This window comes from Cheilinus undulatus, linkage group 2 (genome assembly GCF_018320785.1).
Source record: "Cheilinus undulatus linkage group 2, ASM1832078v1, whole genome shotgun sequence".
Classification (NCBI taxonomy): Eukaryota; Metazoa; Chordata; class Actinopteri; order Labriformes; family Labridae; genus Cheilinus; species Cheilinus undulatus.
Window position 1 is genome coordinate 35726630 of NC_054866.1, and position 22928 is coordinate 35749557.

The 22928-nt window shown below is 37.1% G+C and overlaps 1 protein-coding gene across 3 annotated transcripts in view; it reads left to right on the forward strand.

The window, feature by feature from the left end:
* The first annotated feature begins 4286 nt into the window (after positions 1-4286).
* The window catches only part of dhx36 (DEAH (Asp-Glu-Ala-His) box polypeptide 36), a 45384-nt gene continuing 26742 nt past the window's right edge, over positions 4287-22928 (forward strand). The window contains exons 1-13 of one of the 3 annotated variants that reach the window (XM_041806375.1): positions 4287-4394; positions 4559-4823; positions 5752-5912; positions 6081-6194; positions 6346-6562; positions 8427-8465; positions 8608-8778; positions 10057-10136; positions 18353-18427; positions 20916-21082; positions 21176-21257; positions 21385-21525; positions 22532-22637. In XM_041806375.1, the coding sequence (XP_041662309.1) occupies positions 4563-4823; positions 5752-5912; positions 6081-6194; positions 6346-6562; positions 8427-8465; positions 8608-8778; positions 10057-10136; positions 18353-18427; positions 20916-21082; positions 21176-21257; positions 21385-21525; positions 22532-22637 (1614 nt within the window). In that variant the 5' untranslated portion in view covers positions 4287-4394; positions 4559-4562. Of the gene's footprint in view, positions 4824-5751; positions 5913-6080; positions 6195-6345; positions 6563-8426; positions 8466-8607; positions 8779-10056; positions 10137-18352; positions 18428-20915; positions 21083-21175; positions 21258-21384; positions 21526-22531; positions 22638-22928 lie in introns of all 3 variants that reach the window. The other 2 variants (XM_041806382.1, XM_041806368.1) reach the window with 2 other exon arrangements.

A 22928-nucleotide genomic window follows, 5' to 3' on the forward strand; every position in this document is an offset into this window, starting at 1 on the left:
CTACAACTTTTTGAGTTATGTTGCTAACTAACGAACAAACGAACAAACCCAACCGATCACATAACCTCCTTGGCGGAGGTAAATATGCAGTCCTCATTAAACTGCTGCTGTATCTACATCTGAGCTAATCATTACATCTACTGTCATTATTTACCAGCTTGCAGTACAACTTAAGCACACCTGTAACTCCCGCCTCATTCTCCTTAAATGATGCTGATTGGTCCAGACCAGGAACAAGGTTGGAGGACAGGTTGGAGCATTTCAAGATGGATCTGCCTGATGACAGACTTGGAATATCGCAATTCCACTGGCTTTGCAGGGTTAGTACTCTGTTCCCCCATACCTTAGAACTTCATGCTCCCACTGATCCTCCAGCCCCTGTACTGGTATGGCTACTGTAATAACATGATCATTTGTAAAAGAAAGAATATGAAAGAATCTTTTATATGACTTCTGAGTCATCTTTTACTCCCAATATAAATTTAAGAAACAATCCCTCAGTGTAACCCTGTACAACGTGAAATACATTAGTTCTAAACAGAGCTGGAAAAAAACAAAACTCAATATAGCTGTAAAGCAGAAGTAGCTGAAAGAAAATGTAAGGAAGAAAGATGTAAGAGATAACAACACTATACTAATTCAGCATTTTAACTAGTTATATTTACATTTTGGTATATGTGAGTGTACTTGAGTGTCTGAATTATGATCTTGCTGCAGACCAGATTATAATTGACTGATATGTACATCTGCAGACTGCATTAATATGATGTAAGGCTGCTGTATAAAATACACATCACAATTCCCACAACACAGGAGGGTCTTAAATGTTAAGGTTATTCAGTGTGTAGCAGTCATGAAAGGTCTTTTTTTATTCGAATGTAACCTTTAAGGCCCAGACAGCAGGTCAGTCCGTGATAATCTCCTGAGCTGGGAGTGGGATTACATGGTCACAGCAGCAACACTGACAACACAGACTGCCTCCACTGTGTATAGTAGAGCTCGAATTTAAAAAAAAAAAAAAGAAAGAGAGAAAGAAATATTTATGTCTTTTTAATCCTTCCTTGTTTAGAGACTTGGAATGGATTCAACTCTATGTAAACAGCTGATAATTTAAGAAGGGCTCAAAAAGCATTGAAAAAAGTAGAGTAGAAAGGACTGTACAGCCAGGGATTCATCATTTTTTGTCACCAATATTGAGATTCTTCAAAGAAATATAATTAAACTGAGATATTTGAAAACAAACATAGCAACAGAAGATAAACTAGATTTCATGTAAACTGATGAGAAAATAATCTATTAAAATTAAATGTAATACATGTGTTCAAGGATGCACATAAGGAAGGAAAAGGAGCGTGCTTTCTGGACTCCAGCCACATAAAGGACCCATGGGGGTCAGCAAAAAATATGGTCAATTGTAAAATTAAGCTTTAATAACCATATTTTCCTTGACCATGGAGTCCCCCACATGCCTTTTGGAGAACTCTAGTCAAATTTGATATGAGTTCTTTTGTCTTATGGTGTAATGGTAGCCGGAAATACTAATTAGTGACTGGACCTTGCAGACACAGGTGTTTTTATATCACAATTCACTGCACTCAGGTGACCCCCATTTCACTAATTGTGAGACTACTCGCACCAATTAGCCAGACCTCTGTTGAATTAATTCAGTCACTATAAAGAGGGTGAAGATTTATGCAACCACTTATTTTACCTAACATTTTTGTTTAACTCACATTACTTTGTAGAAATCTGTTTTCGCTTTGACATTAAAGAAGATTAAAAAAAAGCCAAATTTTACTGGCCATGATTGATTTATAAAATTAGTAACAAGGTAAAACATCCAGGGGGTAAATAATTTTTATTTGCACTGTACATGTTTGTTGTTTTCTAGAGATCTAAAGAATTTAACACATACCAAATTTGCTTTGGTATCCCAAAATAAGGTGATAAATAGGTTGGGATCTGGAGAAAACTACCAAAATGTTATTAATGGTAAACTGAGTAAAATAAAGCTGTGGATGTATGCCTACCCCAGGACCCAAGAGGGAAGGAAAAGTGACACATTGCCATCAAAAATCTACATACAGTGCTTTTTATACCACCTGTCATAAAAATGAGAAAACATAATTATTTTAGAAATCTTTCAAAAACTTGTTTAAAACTAAATTTTTTTGTTATTTATTTGGCAAATAACAAACTGAAACAACTACATAGTCCTTTTACACACATAATAATCAAAAAACTTCATATTTTGTATGGCCTCCTTTGGCCTTGATAACAGCTTGCATTCTTGCTGGCATTGTTTTTATGTACTTTTCCACAGTCTCTTTTGTTATTGAGTTCCAAATAGTTTCTAGCTGTTCCCACAGACTTGCTTTAGATGGAATTTTTGTGCCATCAATCTCAGAATCTACTAAATCCCAAATTTGTTCAATAGGATTCAAATCCGGACTTTGACTTGGCCAGTCCATCAGTTCCAGTACTCCAGATTCCTTTTTCTTGGTCAGATAGTCTCTGCACAGCTTTGAAGTATGCTTGGGGTTATTGTCTTGTTGGTATATGAACCCATGACCAATCAGATTCAGTCCAAAAGAGATTCCATGATGCACTAAGATGTTGTGGTAGACATTCTTGTTCATGATACCGTCCATTTTCACTCATTTGCCCACGCCGTATCCATAAATGGAACCCCATACCATAATGGAATCTCCACCATGTTTCACTGTGGGTGCAATGCATCTGGCATCAAAATGTTCTCCAGCTTTTCTGCGGACACAAACACGACCATGCTGACCCAAGAGTTCAAACTTGGACCCGTCCGTCCAGAGTACCTTCTTCCAGTCATCAACAGTCCAGTGTTTGTGCTCCCTGGCAAATCTGAGGCCTTTCTGGATGTTTGCAGGTCTCAATAATGGCTTCTTAGCAGCTATTCTTCCCTTTAAGCCTTGTTCCCTCAGTCGTCTGCTTATGGTCATTCTGGAGACTTTCTCAGACTCTGATCTAGAAGCATCCATCTCTGCCTGAAGATCAGCAGTGGTCTTCCTTCTCTCTCTAGTACTTCAAATCTTGAAGTGTCTGACATCTGCTTCATTTAACTTTGATTTCCTGCCTCTTCCTTGGTGCATTTTGTAAGTACCAGTCTCAGCAATTGACTCCAAAGCATACTTGACCACACTGTGAGAACACTTTATGTCTTTCCCTATTTGTCTTAGAGACCATCCAGCATCATGAAGTGCTTTTTTGCAGACTCTTTCATTTTCAGTGAGCTCTCCACATTTTATCATTTTGAACAGGAATGAGGAATTTCAAACTTAATTCATCTTTTTATACCCATATTTGAGCCAGCTCACTGGGCTTCTCTGAGAAGGCATAACATTTAACCACTAAAACTATTATTTCTGTTCAGGAATGCAAGTAAATAACTATAATTTGACATAATAATCAAGAAATATTAATGTGCTTTACTATTTTTTCAGTTTTTTGTAAATCAGTAAATTTGAAAATTCATGGATAACAATAATAATTCTATTTTAGCATTAAAAATATCATTTGGGTTAAAGAACTTCTACATATTGGTGTATTAACCATTGCAGAAACATAAAAAATGATTTTGGTGATTACCAATGCTGTTAATTTAGGGCAGCTGTGGCATAAACATTACTTTGGGTGGTGGTCTAACAAATTTGTTAAGCACTGTAGATTTTAATTGTTTCACTTATAAAACCATAATAAAGGCCTATACATGCTTTTCTTATCAAAATTCCTTTTTATAAACTACCTGATAACTGCTTTATCGTGGTTTTAGTCAATATTTGCAAATCTATTTTTTGCAGCTTCAGGGCAGACAAAGCCTTGTGCGCCCCCCCCCCCAACAAGAATAAATACTACTACTACTACTACTACTAATAATAATAATAATAACAAAATCAAATTAAGGAAAAAATCTCCAGTGAAACTCCAAATATAGCTATAAACATACCCCTATATTTTCATGAAAATACTTGCGTGAAGTTTTCGAGACGAATCTCCCAACATTTCAAGCAAGTTACATAAAATTTAATAGACATTCTAGATGATAATCTAAAAAATTCAAACAGCAGAAATTATTTCTATATTGTAGGAAAGCCGAAATGTAACGTCGTCATAAGTGCATACAGGGTCTTAGTAGGATATGGCACAAGGGAGGATGTGAAGAGCAAAGCAGAAAGGGTCAGGACGACAACCAATCAAAGCGCGCTACGCCAATATCAAGCAGCTAAAAGTCTTGACGTCACAGTTGTGCGACAGAAAGGACGAAATCAAGCAGGGAAGCGTTTCTACTGTCGAGTTTTGCTAACAGAGTAGAGCTCTAACGTTTAATTTTAACAACTATTAGCTTTGGCTTTGAATTAATGGTAAGGCTCTTGTTCAAAAAGCAGTCTCTTAATCTGTCATCTTGTAGCGTAGCAAACTCAGGGAGAAGCTTACTAACAAGCCTCAGTCTTACCGGCTTTGACAGTCCCACGGACAAGTTTTTACTTCCTTTTATTTGTTTTTATCTCTGTTTGCTCTCTGAAAGCAGTATGAGTTACGCTTATGGTGGCGGAGGCGGGAGGAGAGGGAGAAGAGGCGGACGAGGGCACAGAGATGGAAGTAGAGAAAGATGGGAGAGAGGCGGTAGAGGAGGATGGAGAAATAACAGCTCCGACTTTAACCCAGACCGAGGAGGAGGAGGAGGAGGAGGACAAAAGGAGCGTCCTCCTCCGCACCTGAAGGGCCGGGAGATTGGGCTGTGGTACGCCCGATATGGAGCCGTGAGGAGGAAACAGGCTGACCGGAGATCGGTATGGATAGGTTGCACTCACACATGATGATGGGCAGAGCAGTGTTTGGTTCAAGAGATAGGGGAGGCACCTAAACTAAATTTCAAGTGTTGTTGCAAAGGGTCTGAATATTTGTGTCAGTCATGTGATATTTCAATACTGAAAAAATATAAAGTTCTGTTTTCACTGTCTCATTATGGGGCACTGAGTGTAGATTAATGAGAATAAAAAAGGTTTTTTTTTTTAAGTGAGGGGAGTCTGATTACTTTCTTGATGCACTGTACTTAGAGGGTAAACTATATTGTCTTGAGAGCAGATTTGCAAAGTTCAATGCCAGCCTAGTAAAAATGAAACAACATCAACACCAGTTTCAATACCATGAATATTCAGCAATTTCTTGTTTATTACATTGCCAGTGTATTGTGCAATTTGCTGCGGCTCTTGGCTAAAATTAAGGATGCGCTATTTTGGATTTTTGCTGATATTTGATATGCAAATACATATGAATCCATTTTAGCTGATAGATATTTTAAAGTAGGTCAGACCTAAGCCTTAGGCCCTTAAAACACACAGACTTTAAGGTTCAATAAAGAAACAGACTTTATTCTGTAGAATACATTTAAATCTTTTATGTGAGGAGGAAAGATCTCAGCTGATGTTGGTCTGTTGGTCCTGCCAAAACTCCACAAACTTAGTCTACATACAGCTGATATCTGCCATGAATATAGGCTGATCTTTACATCCAATTTAGCAGTTGCATATAGCGGAAATTTTCATATCTTCTGACATGATGTCATTGTGTCATGATAAATTGCTCTCGCAGTTTCAGTTTTTTTTTTATTACTAAGGATAAAAGGAAAAATAATAGTTTCACACCTGGCATTAATGATGATGAATTAATGATGATTCAGATGTTGAGGCTGAACTTTCTTGACATGTCTGTGTGCAGAGGGCGGTGGTACAGATGGATGAAGCAAGAGAGCAGCACATAACCAGGCTGCTAAACTCCGTCCAGAATGATCAGCATGGTCAAGGGAGAGATAGCAGAGATGCAGTAGCTTCTTCTTCGAGCAACTGGCAGACTACTCCCAGCAGTAGTAGTGGTCATTGGTAAGAACATCTCGCACACCTCTTCTGGAATAGTTACATTTTTTAGGTTGCAACAGATGAAATGGGAGATCTATATGCCTGCATTGTCTGTGACTTTCTTTTTTACCTCAGGCTGCAGACAAAAGTCTGACTCTAATTACCATGACTGTAAATACCATGTGTTTGCAGTTACTTTGACGGGGATGTACCTGAAGAGGAAAAACTAAAGATTGAGATCAAATCTGAAGAAGAGGAGGAAGAAATTGCTGAAGGCCAGAGGACAGCCACTTTCAGAGGACAACGGTAACCTTTTAAGCAGTTAGATGTCTGCTAATGAAGAACAATCAATATTAAAATCAGTATTTGATATTGCTCAGATCTACAAGAACAAATAATTTAAGCTAGTGTTTGTCTGTTCTGTGAATATTTATGCCTTATCAATGTTTTTGTTTAGGTACTTCTCCCATGCAGTTACTAAAGATGAACCTCCAGATAATTGGGATGATGAAGAGCAGCAGCAGGCAGTCAAGGAGGAGAAAAAGATACTGAAAAAAGAAGATAAGGACCTGGAGTTCTTATTTCAGGATGTAGTCAGAGACAATTCTTTAGACCACTGCCTTATAGAGGATTTAAAGAGGAAGATGTCAGATCCAAAGTACAAAGACATGTTGGTGAGTATCAGTGTTATAGAGAGCTTCTAGGTTTATGATTTTGAAATTTGGTATTTCTCTATGAAAAACCATTATATTTTAAGGTGTAGTTCAAAGTAGATGTCTAGAAGCTCCATTTTTTCCAAATCAAAACAAAGCTATCCCTCAAGTGTACTGACTCTCCTATCCTTCAATTTTCTGACTGAGTGCAGCCGGTCATACGGCTGATCTCTATTCTGATATGCTGCCTAATTTTTACTTTACTTCTTTTAGCATTTTATAACAAGAAAGTCGTGACTTTTGTTTGGTATGTGCATTAGGTCTCCTTGAATTGTAGCCTTCCATGAAACTCTGTCATTATTCCTCTGCTGACTGCAATTGAATCACCAATATGTTATTGTGATGTCAACTTCAACTTCAGCTTTATTGTCCCCCAGGGGAAATTTGCTTTGCAGGCAGGTAAAAAACATAGAACATAGGAAACACAGTCACATAAGTTTAGAAACAACACTGAAATGGGTTAGTACACAAATACTCTGAAGGACAACTGAGGACAGAACCATCATTACATTGTAGTGAGAATTAAGTGTATCATAGCTGTTCACTTTCAGAGTTTAGATTCAGTTGTGTGATGGCTTTAATTTTAAATGAATTTTTCATTCTGTTAGATTTACACTTAGGTAATCTGAATCTCCTACCAGAGGGTAGGAGCTCAAACTCAACATGTAGGGGATGGTCAGGACACTGTATGATGTCCTGAGCCTTCGAGTTAACCCTCCTATAAAAGATTGTTGACAGGTCAGGTAATGTAACACCAATGATTTTGCTGGCAACCTTGACCGCATGCTCAAGCCTCTTTTTATCTCTCAAGGAGAGGCTGCCAAACCAAGAGATAAGGGCAAATGTCAGGACAGATTCGACCATTGAATGATAAAACATTTCCATTAATTTGTTGCACACACCAAACCGGTTGAGCATCTGCAGGAAGTGCAGTTGCTGCTGTGATTTCCTGTAAGCAATGTCTGTGTTTTTATTAAAAGACAGCTTACTGTCAACAACCACACCAAGGTATTTAAAACTGGTGACGCGTTCCACAATCTCCCCCTTGATCACAGTTAAAAGTGGTGGGTTGGAGTTCTTTCTAAAATCTATACACATGTCCTTGGTTTTTGTCACATTCAGGTTTAAAAATGAATCATCACACCAATGAATAAAATCATCCACCACTGGGCCAGGAGCTGTGTCCTCCCCCTGTGGCAGACTCACTATGACTGTGTCATAGTCTGTCTGTTAAAAGATCTAAAATCCAGCCAACAATACTAGGACACAAGTTAAAATTTGATAAGAATTTAGAGGCTAAAATATGGGGCTGGATTGTGTTAAAAGCAGAGGTAAAATCTAAAAACAGCAAATGTGCATGGGTGGCCGGGCCTTCAAGGTGTTTAAAAACAAAGTTAAGAAGAGTTAAAACTGCGTCATCCACCCCTCTTTTACTCCTATATGCAAATTACAAAGGGTCTAAAACATCCTCCACAGCCTCCACCAGCTCTCGCTTAATTATTTTTTCAAAAACCTTCATAACCAGGTTTTAACCAGGTCAGTAGTCACATGAACTCAAGTGTTCCCCATAAGTGCAAATTAATGTTTTAAAAAGACATTTAAAGCGCAGATTAGGCACAGAATCACAATACTGTTTTGTCAAGTTATCTCAATAATTGAGGGTTTATGAATTAGAGGGTTAAAGAAAAACCACAGCACATATTTGAGAATATACAAACTGTATCCTTTATCAGGTTACAACAATATAACTAAAAGGAATAAAATTCAATCTCTTTCTAATTTGTTTTATTTATTGATCACCTTTTTGTTTTCTTTTTGTCTTAAGAAATTCAGAGAAAAACTTCCATCTTATGGGAAAAAAGAGGTATGTCACAATTATTCTTGTTGTGAAACTGTTTTTATTTTTTATTATTTTCAAATATAAATATTGTTTATTCTCTGTTTTTATTCTTTCACTTATTCTCATCTTACAATACATCCACTGCTGCCATCTTTTCTGCCCTTAGGAGCTGGTGAAGCTGATCAATTCAAACCGTGTCCTGGTGGTGAGTGGGGAAACAGGGTGCGGAAAGACAACTCAGGTCACTCAGTTCATCCTTGACGATCATATAAAAAGAGGAATGGGCTCAATGTGTCGTGTGGTCTGCACACAGCCTCGTCGCATCAGTGCCATCTCGGTGTGTACTGTTTGGTTTATTCAAGTCAAAAAGTTGTTTTTGAAATACTGTTTATGGGTCAATGACATAAAGGGCTTCATTCATTACAGTAACGCCACCTGACATACTGGTTGCGCCACCTGCACTAATTTCATATTAAGCAGGGTAACACTTTGACACATGTGGTTACATTTGTTCTAGTGAGAAAGCGGACACATTCATTTTGAAAATAAAATCAAGGTTTTAAGGTTAAAAAAAATGTTGCTGTTTACCTTGGTTTTATCACCTAACATGGAACATGTGCTCGCTCAAGAAAAATTGTAATTAATCTTTTTTTCTTTTTTGCTGATACCTCCTTTATCTCATTAGAAGTAATTATTCTTAGAGCTTTAAATATTAGTATTTATATCATATAGTGACACTTTTTGCAGTTGCACCATCTGAGACTCTGGCTGTGCCACCTGATATTTGTAACTAATTTCATGTTAAACAGGAAAATAATTAGACACATATTGTTACTTCTACTCTTGTTAGAAAGTGGACACATAAATATTTACAATAAAATCAAGAGTTTATGGTAAAATACATTTTTAGCAGTTTCACCTTGCTTGTACCACCTGACATGGAAAGTGTAACTGCCCACCTGTAACTGAAAGAAAATGGTTTTATCTTTATTTGAGAGAGACCTACAAACCATTTCACTTGTCCATCAGTGTCAGCTGGATTCAGATGGATGAAAACATATTTTACAATCAGTTTTTATCACTTAGTTTTAAAATAAAAGTGCCATGATGACAGTTGTGCCACCCTGACATTTAAGAACTTGCATATTGTGGGACAAATGTTTTTTGATGATGTAACTAACTTTGTATTGATAGATTTTTATAAAATGTTTTTGTTTCAAAGATTTACAACATAAAATGATGCCAAAATGTTCAAATTTGCATTTCCCACAGTTAAAATGCCATTTTCAACAGTGTCAATAATCTGTTAATTTTCTTGGACTGTCACTTCAACTGACATTTTTAGGCTTTGAGATTTCAAAATTTGAAATATACTATGTGATTGTTATTCAAATATTCTGAAATAAAAAAGTAGGTTTCATAAACCAAATTAATATGTACCCTGATCTGATGTTTTTTTTTCCAAAAATAAATAATAGATTTGGACACAAAAATATGCACATCGTGTCATTGACCGTTATACATATGTAATTTTAAGCCATGTCAGCTGGATTGTGATTGTTTACAGTGATAATTCTGTGCCTAAATATCTTTGTAACTGTGTGTTTCCTTTCAGGTAGCAGAGCGAGTGTCTGCAGAGAGGGCAGAATGTGTAGGAAATGGAAACTCTTGTGGATACCAAATCCGTTTGCAGAGGTAAGACAGTTTCCTATATGTTAAGCGGCAAAATTTTTTTTTTCTAATCCTTCCCCTCCAAATGACACAAAGACACTCAAGCTGCAACCTCAGGTGTTGGAAAATGAGACCAATGCAAAAAAGCACCAGCTCCTTGAGTGCCCACTTAAGGCTGGCTGCAGAAGCAGAAGTCTTATTCAGAAACCAAGTTAGAATTGACATTTTCACAGTTTTGGTCAGAGGAGTCCATGTCTTTTATAGGCAAACGCTAGCATCAATAGGTGTAGGGATACCAGTACAGAGTAGGGATGCACCGATCCACTTGATGGTATAAGTACGTTTTAGATGCTTTGCCTTAAACACTGCATGGCAGCACCTGCATCCAATTGGACCTGAAGCACTTTGTGGCACTTACTGATGTTGTTTCTTCTCGTCTAGATCTTTGATTGTGTTGTTCTTGTTCTCGAATGTACGTCGCTTTGGATAAAAGCGTCTGCTAAATGACATTGTAACATAGTAACATAATATGTGAGGTTACCTGAGGCTGTAGTAAACCACCCGGCTCCTCTTCTTAAAAGCAAAAAAAAAAAAAATACAAAAATACAAAAATGAATTGAATTTAAATGTATTCCAAACAAATTTATTTGAACTACTACTAAAAAATAAATATCAACATTATCCAAAAAACAACAACTGAGAGTAAGTTATAAATCCCTGTCTGTACTGTCTTTAATGAACCCCCCGCCACTAAAGACCGCTGTAGCTTCAGTTAATGGCCGTAGCCTTCCTCTCTGGCCCTTCACAGGATGTAAACAATGAGAACCTCGGCGCAGGCTAACGTGTTAGTGTGTAGCAGGAAGACCGCGGTACGACCTATGACAGTTTTCCTAAGTAGGAAATGGAAATAAAGTGGTATGTGGGCTGTTGAGGGTTAAGCTCACGTATGAATACTCACCCGAAGTGAAAAGAGGCCAAATATCAAAGCACCATATTAATCTGCAAAGAGGAACGAAGGCAGGCCGCCCGTTATCAGGCTAATGTAACACCCACTCTTCTTTGTGTTTTCTCATCTTTAGACTAGTTTTAATATTTTAAATATAGATTTACGTTTAATCTATTAGGTAATTATACCGCTAAGAACATCCTAACTAATACTAGCTCAGTTACACACAGACTGTCTCGTGTTAGACTGCGGTGCGTTCATGGTCTACCGCAAACTGTAGGATGGATTTGGATCGGCGCCGTCAGTCAGATATCCAATTTATTGATTACGTCCGTATCGGACCTGATACAAATATTGGATCAGATCGGTCCCATCCCTAGTATAGAGATGATGACAGGCTGTTTATGCTGCATGCCATTTATGTTCCTTCTGTTTTTCTGAAGTGCAGTGACTAAAAAATGCTGCCTAATGTATTTTAAATGGCATCTCCTTTTAAAGGGGTGCTGCTACAGTTTATCAGCATCCAGCTTATTAATGTGTATATATGTGCTCAATGTGATTTTAAATGGCAGACAACTTTATAAAACAACAAAGTTATTTATAATATGTGTTATGTGGTTGATTATGTCCAGTACACACAGAGTAAGACAGTTAAGCAATTTATTGATTTGACAAGCTGAGGGCATTTACTTTAGATAAGCTGAACTTAAAAACAGGGACTGCATATCGATCACCTTTTGCTCAAGGAATCAACACAAACCAGAATAGAAATTTTGTGTTGTTGTAATTATGGATGAGTGTTGAAATCTGGTACCGACAAGGTACCAACACATCTGATATTATTACCGAATTACAACACAGATATCCATACTTCATTTCAATACCCCATTATCCCAGTGTGACCCCTTACCACTCCTGGAATTTGTGTGATTTATTTGTTCAGTTGCACCGGTTTCCTTTTCTTATCCCATTAGACAAGTATCTTAAAAAGACATTTCTGCAAATGATTAAAGATACCCAGACAGCTTTTATTCTCTCAGTGACTTTCAACACACCTTTTTCTCTCAAAAGTATCGACTCAGGCACTGTTAAAGCACTGGCACCATATAAAAAGTGTTGATTTAGCCCTTGTTGTAATCTAAGTCCTGTAATGTTCATTGAGGTGTTGGAAAAAAACAGCCTATTAAAACCCTCTGAATGTGAGAGGGAGATTGAAGATTTAAATGACTCAGCGCTGTGTTTACAGTCAGTCAGACATCCTGTGCTGAATCAGAGAGCTGGAGCTGAAAGTCCTGAGGGACACTTCTAGCGATGCAGAAGTAGGAGTAAATCAATCTACTGTCTTATCTTTTTTGAATGTAGACAATTTTATGTCCGATCTTATTTTTTAATGACATCTTTTTACATTGGCATGGGTTTTTCACTTTTTGAAATATAATTTCTCCTGGATCTTTTGCCTCACTAAAACATCTTGAACTGCTGCTTTCTTCTGGAAATCCTGTTATCACTACTAAGAAGGTAGAAATGTGATGTAATGAGGAGTAATGTCCCCATGGATTCTGTTTCTAATGGGTTCCTTTTGTGAATCAAGGCTGTGTTCTCTTTTTCTTAGATTGCTTTCAGAGTCCTGAGCCCCACAAACATTTCTAATGTTTATGGCCGATTTCAAATTGTCTGGTGTTGCTTTTGTGAAAGGCTGTGTGCAAGGTTGAAGAAAACCACTAGTCTTTGTTGGTTGTAATGAAGGTTTTCTACCTGTATCATAGGCTGACAGATTGGCACTTACAAAGATTCAGTTACTGTTCTCAGGTACTACGGATGATAAACTGAGTAGATCCATAAATAAATAAACATGCAAATGGGCCTTGAAATTCGAAAGGAAACTTGAAACAAAGCTGTTCTTTCATTAGGCTTTGGTAGCCTATGGATCTTCCACTTAACATACGAAGAGAGGACAATGCTTTTCATTTGCTTTAGAGAAAAATGATGCGTACTTGGAAAATGCATACTCTGTGTTTGCATTTTGATATCAAGGTTGATTTTTGTGGCTGATACTCACTTGTGTTGTGTGTGCCAATTCTTAGGACATGGGGTTGTTGAGTAGTAGAGAGTATAAAGCAGAGAAGCTCTGCTGTGCCATTAGTCCACCCACTAATGTTCCAGACTGTTAACTGCTGCTTTCACACATCAGCTCTTTCTAACTTTGTGACATTTTCTGAGAAAGATGGCGGGCATTCTGTTTATTTTGGGTGAACATATTTGCCTTTTTGTGTTCCCTCATTTAGCCCAACCTTTCAGTATCAAAAAATCTCAAGGATTGGAGTACATATGTGAAAGAGGGTGTATTTCCTTTGGAATACATTCTAGATAAATAGGCATGTATTTGGATGAATAACATGAGATACTCATATCAGATTGGATTAATAACCACAGACTGAATACCTGGAATTAAATGACAAAGTTCAAGCGACAGGCACTTGGACAAAACAAGAGAGGAGTTCCAGTATACCAGGGTGAAGTTATCAAGTGAAAAATTTTACACAATGAAGCATTGAATACAGCAGAAGATGAGTGACAAGGAAAAAAAACAATTTTTGATTCCAAGGGAGACTAATACAGTGGGAGAGAAAGCTGGTCAGAAAAACAATCACTGACTGTAAAAGGAACGGGGCAATTAATGCTGCTAGACAGCAAATATAAAACCATTTTCCAAAGTTTCTAAGTCATTTCATTTGATGAGTTTTTTCTCTATTTTTCCTGCTAGCTGCAGTTGTGATTCATGCTCTTTTTGATTGAAAAATCTCTTTGAAAAAGCCCAGACTGGTTAGAGAGGCATGCTTGTCATTGGTTTTGTCCATGGGTGTCTGTGTGTGGGGATGGATGCAACGGTGTGCATATTGTTCCTCAAACTGATTCAAAGTGCCACTGGGGTTTTTCAGCCATCTGCTTGAACATGAATGGGCACTAGACAGAAGGTCCAAGGTTGGAATACTTAGCAAGTAGCTGTGATGGGCAATCTCAGCTGAGCTGTTCCTGAATTTCAGCTGGTGTTTGCTGAGTTTATTGAAAACTTGTCCATTAAAACACACACAAGTACATTAAGAGCTGACCTTAGGAGATTCTCAAAGTTGGTACAGCTTTTATACCTTACCTGTAAGTGTCTGTAAGAGGAAACTGTAATGCATCATAGTAGATATAGAATGTAGATATAACCCAGTAAAGCATTAAGCAGACATACATCCATACAGCTTAATATTATTTATCCAAATATGATATTACTCGATAAAAGACATTTCTTGTTTTTAAGATCTTGACTAATGAATGTTGTTTTCACAAGTTAGCATCACAAGCTTTTACATATATATATTATTTCAACAATATTGAGAAAATGACATTCTTTTCTTGAGCTCTTTGCTTTTCTTGTTAATGTGATATGACAAATCATGCTTTCTCATGATAACATGATCATTTTATGCCAACCTAGAATACCAAACAAGAAGCTGGTCCCTGTTAAAGACCAGACCACTGCATGCCATGCTGCTGTTACCTCTTCAGTGACGTTAACACAAGGTGTGCTTTGTGCTTTTGCAACTGTAGAGACATTAGATAAATAAGTCAAGATCTTTTGAAAACAACCATTATGACAAGAAAACAGAATAAGTAAAACAGACAAATGTTCACTAATGGCTTCCATAGTTATCAAATAACTAAATGAATAAATTCATGAATATTCAATTTATTAAATAACTGATAAACAAGCATGTCTGCAAGTAAAATTGCATTTTAGAAAAACATAATAAATGCAAGTAGGACTGGAGGATCAGATTTTGTAGACTGTTTTTGTAGTTGTTTGGCACTTCCATAGTCTGCTTTAGCCATGGTGGCTGCACATGTCTTCATAGAAATGACTATAGACTAAGAGAAAATGGTTTTAAATGACCTTAACAGGCCGGTTTAATGCTGATTTTTTTTTTGCTAATGTTAATGCTGTTATCACCTGTAATGGCTGTGTTTCATATTGTGTATTGAACATTTCTGTGCTGTTGTTATTCATGTAAAGTCTTTTGAATTGGAAAGGTTATATCAGGCGGATTATTCATTTACTGTTGAATCTTTTGATAAATTGTTTTGACTGTTGGTGAAAGACTCCAGCTTCTTCCCAAAAACATGCTCATCAGATCAGCTTGGTGAGGTCTAAATTGGCGATAGGTGTGAGTGCCTGCTTGTCTGTCTTTGTATGTCAGCTCTGGGATTGACTGGGGACCAGTCCAGGGTGTATGGCACCTCTCGTCCAAATCACAGCTTGGATAGACTCCAGCCCCCGCGACCTCAAATGGGATGAATGGTATAGATAAAGGAAGAATGGATGGATGGATTTTTTTCAGTGTAGGTGAACTCTGCTCTTAAAGGGGGGTCTTAAAAAGTATTACAAGTTGATAAATCAATTCAGTCAAAAATAAGGCTTTTAAACACTATCAAAATGTCTTAAATGCAAGATTGTGAGGTCTTAAATTTTATTGCTATTTTACATTTTCATAATCACCATATGAGAGTGTAATTAGTTTTTCTTTTTTTGAAAATCATATAACTTTACTGTAGTGAGCTATATTTTATTAGCTGCAACAGTAAAGCAATCATGGATAGACAAATGCATCAAAACCCAGGTTAAAGAATGTTATATTGCCCTGTAATGGGTGATAATGCCGTGTTTTTGTTTTTTGTTTTTTTTTCTCTCAAAATTTGAATGATGGCTGTTCTACTTTTTAGTTTCAACTGAAGTGCCCAACTTGTAAAAAGGTATTTTGAAACTGGGTCCTTAAGCTAAAAAAATAAGACCTACTGTCTGCTTTCTTATGGTGTCAAACTGAGGTCTTTTTCCTCATATTTAATCTCAAGAATGCCTTAAAAAAGCTTAATTTGCTTAAATTGGTGATAGTAAGAAATACTACCGGCCTTTTCTTTTCTATGTTTTCATCTCATAATCAGCATTTGAAAAAAAATAAAAATACCAAGTCATGTTGGCAACATATGGTGTAAGAACTTGTAGATGCGACAGTCTTAAAACGTATGAAGAGGAATGGAAAAGGTCTTAAAAAGTATTAACTTTAATTTTTCTGTATATACCCTGTCTTAGTATGGGAGAAGTTTTCCTGATTTCTATAAACTTTGCATCCTCAGCTATTGCTTGTTTTTAATAATTCGGATCCATGTTTCTTAGTTAAAGGTGTTACTGAGAGCTCTGTAACCAGTGAAACGAGCCATAAGTGCTGAATCACAGGAGTCGGGGGCAAGTTTATTATAGTGAACTAAAACTAACTAAATATCTATAATTCAAATGTAAAAGTCATTTTAGTGAACTGAAACTAAATGAGAACTACGTTTCACAAAAAACTGACTAAAACTTCATTGTGTTCTTACAAAACTTACTAAAATAAAATTCAATTAGGGACAATAAATATGCTTAGTTTTAGTCTTTGACAGCAGCAGTCTGGCTGACATGAACACACAAGTCTAGAGCAAGGTTATAATAGTTTTTGATTTTTCATTAGTTTTTATTTTTATTTCGTTTTTACTTGTTTGATTTCAGTGTAGTTTTATTAGTTTTGGCTGCTGGTTTGTTAGTTCATTCTACTTTCTATTTTTCAAAAAATGCTTCGGTTTAGTTTAGTTTTTATTAGTTTTAGTGTTAGTTTTAGTTTTTTACGGATAGATGTTGGGGCTGATTGAGAGTCATACATTTTTAAAAACATATTAAAACAGGCTACTCTTCACTTATCATTTTATTTACTGAATGATGATGTTTGAATACAACTCCAGACATAAAACTACCACTTTGTGAAGTCTTAACCAATCAGATCAGGCAATTTTACACTCCCCAGACTTGTGTTTAGGTGCCAGTCAGTATGGTTGTGTCAGAGACTAAAACTAAGGATATTTTGTCTCCATTTTTATTTTATTTTAGTTAGTTTTGTAAGCGCACTATACAGTTTTAGTCAGTTTTCATTTTTTTGACAAGGCTTTTTTTTTTTTTTAGTTTCAGTTAACTAAAATAATGTTTGAATTTTAATTTTAGTTGTTTACTTAGTTTTAGTTACCTATAACAACCTTGGTCTAGAGAGATTACAATGTCCTAATATGACTGATCAACACCTCACACAATGGTAATATTAGGTTTTAAGTTATATTCAAATCTAAAAATTTCTGTGGTTGATTGCAATTCATCTCCCAGTTTTGAAATTCCTCAGTGTTACATTACAAAACTGTTTTTGTTTAACTTAAGATTTTCATACTGTCTTAAACTAAGAGCAACTGACTTCCTGTTAGATGCAGACCTGCTTCTATTTGGAAAGAAACTAAGGAACTTAGGGTATAGTGAAGATCATGACTTGTACTAAAACAGTGAAAAAAAGAGCTTTTTATGGATTGAAAAGGAAAAAATGGACAGTCAAAAATGAAATGGTTGAAAACAGAAGATGACTTTAGACTTATCCAGTGAGGTTTTTTTAAAGAGGAATGTGACATTCAAGACACGGTGGTGGCTTTACTTTACATCACTGTGGTTGCAGGGAGATGTTGTGGCTTAACCAAAGTTTGCCGAAAGGGACAATAAAGCATGTGATTAATCATGATTAAGAAGAACCTATGTACCAGATATGAGAGTAATACATTAATGTTGAAATACTTAAAAACTACACATCAGCCTTACAAAACCTGGGTGTACAGACACTTAACATATGTGAACAAAACAGTAGTCATAGAAACCCTTATGTTACTGCTGAGATGAGATGCACAAAGGAAGGGGGCTACATCCATAGTGGATGCACTCCTCAGACTAACCAAGGACAAATAAAGCTCTCTCTAGCAATGATGCTCTTCCAGCAACACAGCACGCCCTAAAGATACACTGCACAACCTCAACTGTAACATGCCTGAATGTGGAAAATAGGATGAAAGTACAAAATGTGCCCATTACAACCTGTTACATCACCTATTAACATGCAATCTGTATATCATCAATTTTTAATTGGAGCTTTGTGTCAACACCGTTTACAGGCTGGGCTTTGTTTCTGTGAAGTAACCATTAAGCAAAAAGCTTTACAAACTCACAAAGTTTGTGTTGAACCCTGGAATAAAAATGAGTTTAGATACATTGCAAAGATAATTGGTTTATTTTACAGTCACATACACAGGGTGGGAGGATAGAAAGAGAAACCAGATTTGTTTTAGCCTTAGTTATAATTTACTGCATAACTTACTTTAAATCTGTTTCTGTTTTCTTTCTCCCATATCCCAGAGAGTTACCACGGAGACAAGGTTCAATCCTGTACTGTACAACAGGAATTATTCTTCAGTGGCTTCGCTCAGACCCGTAAGTCCCCCCACCATGCTCCCTTTCATGTCTTTGTCATCACATCTTCTCCCTGCGTTGCTTCTTCTGTGCTTTTCCTTCATGTCTGTGCTCTGGCTGTCCTCCCTCCACCGCCTTATTTCCTCTGTGTCACTCTCTCTCTTTGCAATCCCCATTGATTTGTGGTTGACTCTACTGTTTGTGGAAGAAGCATTAGTATGGGTCCCCATTCACACAGACTGAGATATGAAGACACACCGACACACGCAGCTTCTGTTGACTCATCCCTGCATGCTCATCCCTGCATTCTGAGTATCCTCAGAAAAACCACAGAGACTGAGCGAGGGTGCCAGCTTCTCTTCTCGTCTCCCCTCATGCTCTTTCAGAACTGGCAGCAACTCTATGCAGAGGCATTTTAGGACTACTGTCGCTGACAAAATGCTTCAACTTAAAAGCTAACAAGGCATTCAAGCTGACAGTCTGTATGGACTGCAGCTATGCTTACACTTGTCACTTCTGGTGTGGCTCTATTTATCTGCAGCCACACCAAATTACCCAAGCCTGAACATGTTTTAGTGGTACAGACACTTTCGACTAACCGTCCCCATGAACACTTTACAGATAAGCTCTGAACACAGAGCATTTAAAGGAAGTTGTGTTGAAGAGCCTGTAAGTTATCGAGTAAGAGTGTCTGAACTACAATGAAATGTGTTGAATTTATGAAATTAAAGAACATAAAGATTACATGGCTCATTAAATAATCTTGCATACAAACTTTAAAGCCCCTGCGAGGAGTTTTTAGTTGGATATATAACATATTGAAATGATGACTGATTCCTCTTTATGACCTTAAAAAAAGAAAAAAAACAAGGCTGTTTATCAGTGGTGATTTATCACTAATATTCTGTTATTTTTAATGTCTATGGACACATGCTAGGTAATTTTCAGATCTTAAGCAATTTAAAAAACATGTAAGTACACAGACATAAGCACAACATCAAACAATTTTTCACTCTTAATCCCCTGAACGCACACACTAGACAACTCAGGCAGACCGTCAGATGACCAGAGACTACACACCTGATGACTTGCCAGCGATCTCAAATGATCATGTGACATTAGAAGAACAACAAACATGTATGTCTATGATACAGTCGGCTTGCTGTCCCTCCACCACGGGTTGTCCTGGCATGCGTTATTACCGGTGCAGCAAAAATCATGAAACAAGAAAAAGAATCAGGATGGCAAGAATAAAGCTACAGTTGGTTTTGTGCTTGTAAGTGGTGAAAGTATTTATGATCGGGCTGGTGATGCTACCCATTCTGCACACACTCATTGGTGGTTGTGGGTACTCCGTCCGATTTGCTACTACCTAGAATCGTAAATATCAAATGTGTTTGAGATTATAATTATTATTTACAAAATTCACAGCAGGATTTCATCAGAAGAAATATTCTGCCTTAAAGAATATCTGTTGGAATTTATAAGCTCTTATAACACAATTACCACTTCCCATTTCAACATCTTACAACATCCAACACAAGCTGTTTGTGATTTGATGAACTGAATCACAGGCATTATCATCAGAAGGCTTGGTCTGAGCCATGATGGCTCAGTGCAGATAGCTGCAACTGTCAGTGACATTCTGAAACAGTCTTGTTGCAAATCTCTGGTGAACTGGGCTCAAGACAAGCACTGTCATTACCGTAACTGCATCCACCACCATCAATCAGTGCTTGCAGCTTAATGTGATTTTAAATTTGTCCTAATTCAATGAGTATTACATTTACTGCTTCACTGCACAAAAATGTTGGGATACCTAGCTAACCCCTCAATTAACGACAAGTGAAAAGCTCAGCTAGTGTAACAGTATAATAGGACTACAAACTCCACACGACAGAAACACATGGTACCACAAAGAGCTACACAGCTGCACAGAAGCTGCACGCTTTGCTGAATGTAATGGAGTTCATCACAGAAAGAGAGTTTAAACCTTCCTTTGGGAGACCCCCCCAAAGACTAACTCTGGCTCATAAACCAGTGTGACTTATAATCCAGACTTTAAATTGACTTCAAGCTACAGAAAACGTCATTGTCTATATTTTCCACAGCAAACATTTCATGAAACAATTCATGTAAAGGACAGCAAAGAGATATGGGGTTCTACTACGTCAAAAGGGGGTGCCAAAACCATCACAAACTTAAAGTTGCTTGTAGCACTTCTTAATAGCATAGATGCATTAACTACTTTGAACGTGAAGAATGACATTCTGCAAATTTCAAAAAGTGGCAGAACTTTTTGAAGAGTAACAATTGATGACTTGAAGCTGAAGATGTTATAATTAAAGGCATTTGCATTGACTTCACATTTTAAATGTCATGCAACAAAATGTGAAAAACAAGACATCAGGTTTATAACTATGAATTTTAAAAAGTTCTTCTTTGCTGAAGGAAAAATTCAGCCTTTTGTTGCACTCACCCACTGACTTTATCTATTTGTTTGTGCCAGATTATTGTCCAGTATCAGCCACCTGGTGCTGGACGAGATCCATGAGAGAAACCTGCAATCTGATGTGCTGCTCATCATTGTGAAAGACCTACTCAGCCTGAGAGAAGACCTGAAGGTGGTTCTCATGAGTGCCACTCTCAACGCAGAGAAGTTTTCTAGATATTTTGGTATGCATCACCCACCATCTGGCTGACCAAATTTTGTTTAGAATAAACCTTTACTACTTTTCATGCACCTTTCCCTCTGCCCATCTCTTTCAGACAACTGTCCAATGATCCACATCCCTGGCTTGACGTTCCCTGTGGAAGAGTTCCTACTGGAGGATGTTTTGGAGATGACTGGGTAGAACGAAACTGCATCCTAACACACATGCCCATAGACAGTGTTTTAAATGCAAAATAAAAAAAATAATTATCAAAACCACTACTTCCCCTTTTGGTTACTATGTAAACTGGTTGCTTTGTTCCAGGTACCGGCCTCAGACAAAGGACCATCGCCCAGCGTGGAAGAGACGCTTCTGGCAGGGGCACAGCTCAAGACCTGAAAAGGAGGAGAAGGAGCTTGAATATCAGGAGAGCTGGCCAGCTTATGAACACACATTGCAGTGCAGGTTTGTGGGAACAGAAGCATGGTTTTGAAAGGCCAGACAGCTGCTAGGTTGATTTTTAGTATTGAGAGAATTTGACCCCCAGAATATTTTACTTGAAAAATGCCTTATCTTTATGAATTTGAAATTTAACTTCAGATCTAACACAGTAACCACTTAAAAAAGAGTGAAGTAGGTACTTTAAAAAATCAGGCTATAAATTAAACAATTGGACACTTTCTGTAATCATTCCTCCTCATGATAAAGAGGATTCAGCTGTTCCAGTTGGGCAAATCAAGTGTGTGTCTTCCTTAATTAAACTTTTGATTAAAGTCTCTGTTAAATTCTTTAATATTGTCTCTGTGCTGGACTGTGGAAATAGAAAGAGAGATAGAGATCGTCTGTGTTTATCAACATGTTGGGACAGCAACACTTTATATATGTGCATATGTGTTATATTTAAAGACTTAAACTTAACTCATACATGTCGATACATAAATCCTGGCATGAAAGTTTGAAAGTTTATGCTAAATATTGACTCAGTATCATTTCAGCTTTTACTTACCAAAGTAATTGCACAGAAAAACAACTCTTATTTTACACTGAATCCCAGCTGAGATGCCTGCAGCTTGTAAATTCTTTGTTTTTCCACTGTTTGAAGTTGCCTTCATTTTTTTTCCTGGTGACTCTTGTTAAAATCATTACAGTCCTTGAATATTAAAGCACAGACTTCAAAACATTGCCTGTCTCTCAGTTCTTACAGCTTTTTAACAGTCTGTTGATTTTGCAACCATGGCAAAGTTCAAATTTGAAAACTACCTTGTGTGCATATAACCTTGCATTAGAACAAGAGAATTACCAAAAATACATTTGAGGAAACGGAAGGAGAGGAAGAGGTAAATGGAGCATTTGAGAGGTATTTTAAATCTAAGGAGCAGATGGTATGATCACAACTAAAAAAAATGTTGTTTTACCTTTTTGAAATGTTAGTCTACGTTCATTTGTTGTCTCTCTGTTCTCTTTTTAACAGATACTCTGAGAGCACCATTCGTGCTGTGGAGATGTTGGACAATGATGATAAAATCGACCTGGGACTGATTGTGGCGCTAATTCGTCATATTGTGCTCAATGATGAGGTGAAATCTAAGTTTTTGTGACACATTTCTGTTGTAAAAACTAAATACTTTAAAAAGAAGATTTGATTTTCAGGGAGTCCTCCAGCCTCTGTCACTTTGTGTTGTTGAAAAAATTTGTTCTCTGACTTGAAAACCCTCCATGGTTTTGATCATCTTCAGCAGTGTTCTCTGCTGAAGATGGTTTCAGATTGAATTAAATTCGACAGTGGATGTGGAAACTGAAAAAAAAAAAAGAGAGTTGGTCCTAGGTAGAACAGATGGAAGGAACAGGAGGGAATGCTACCAAACTCT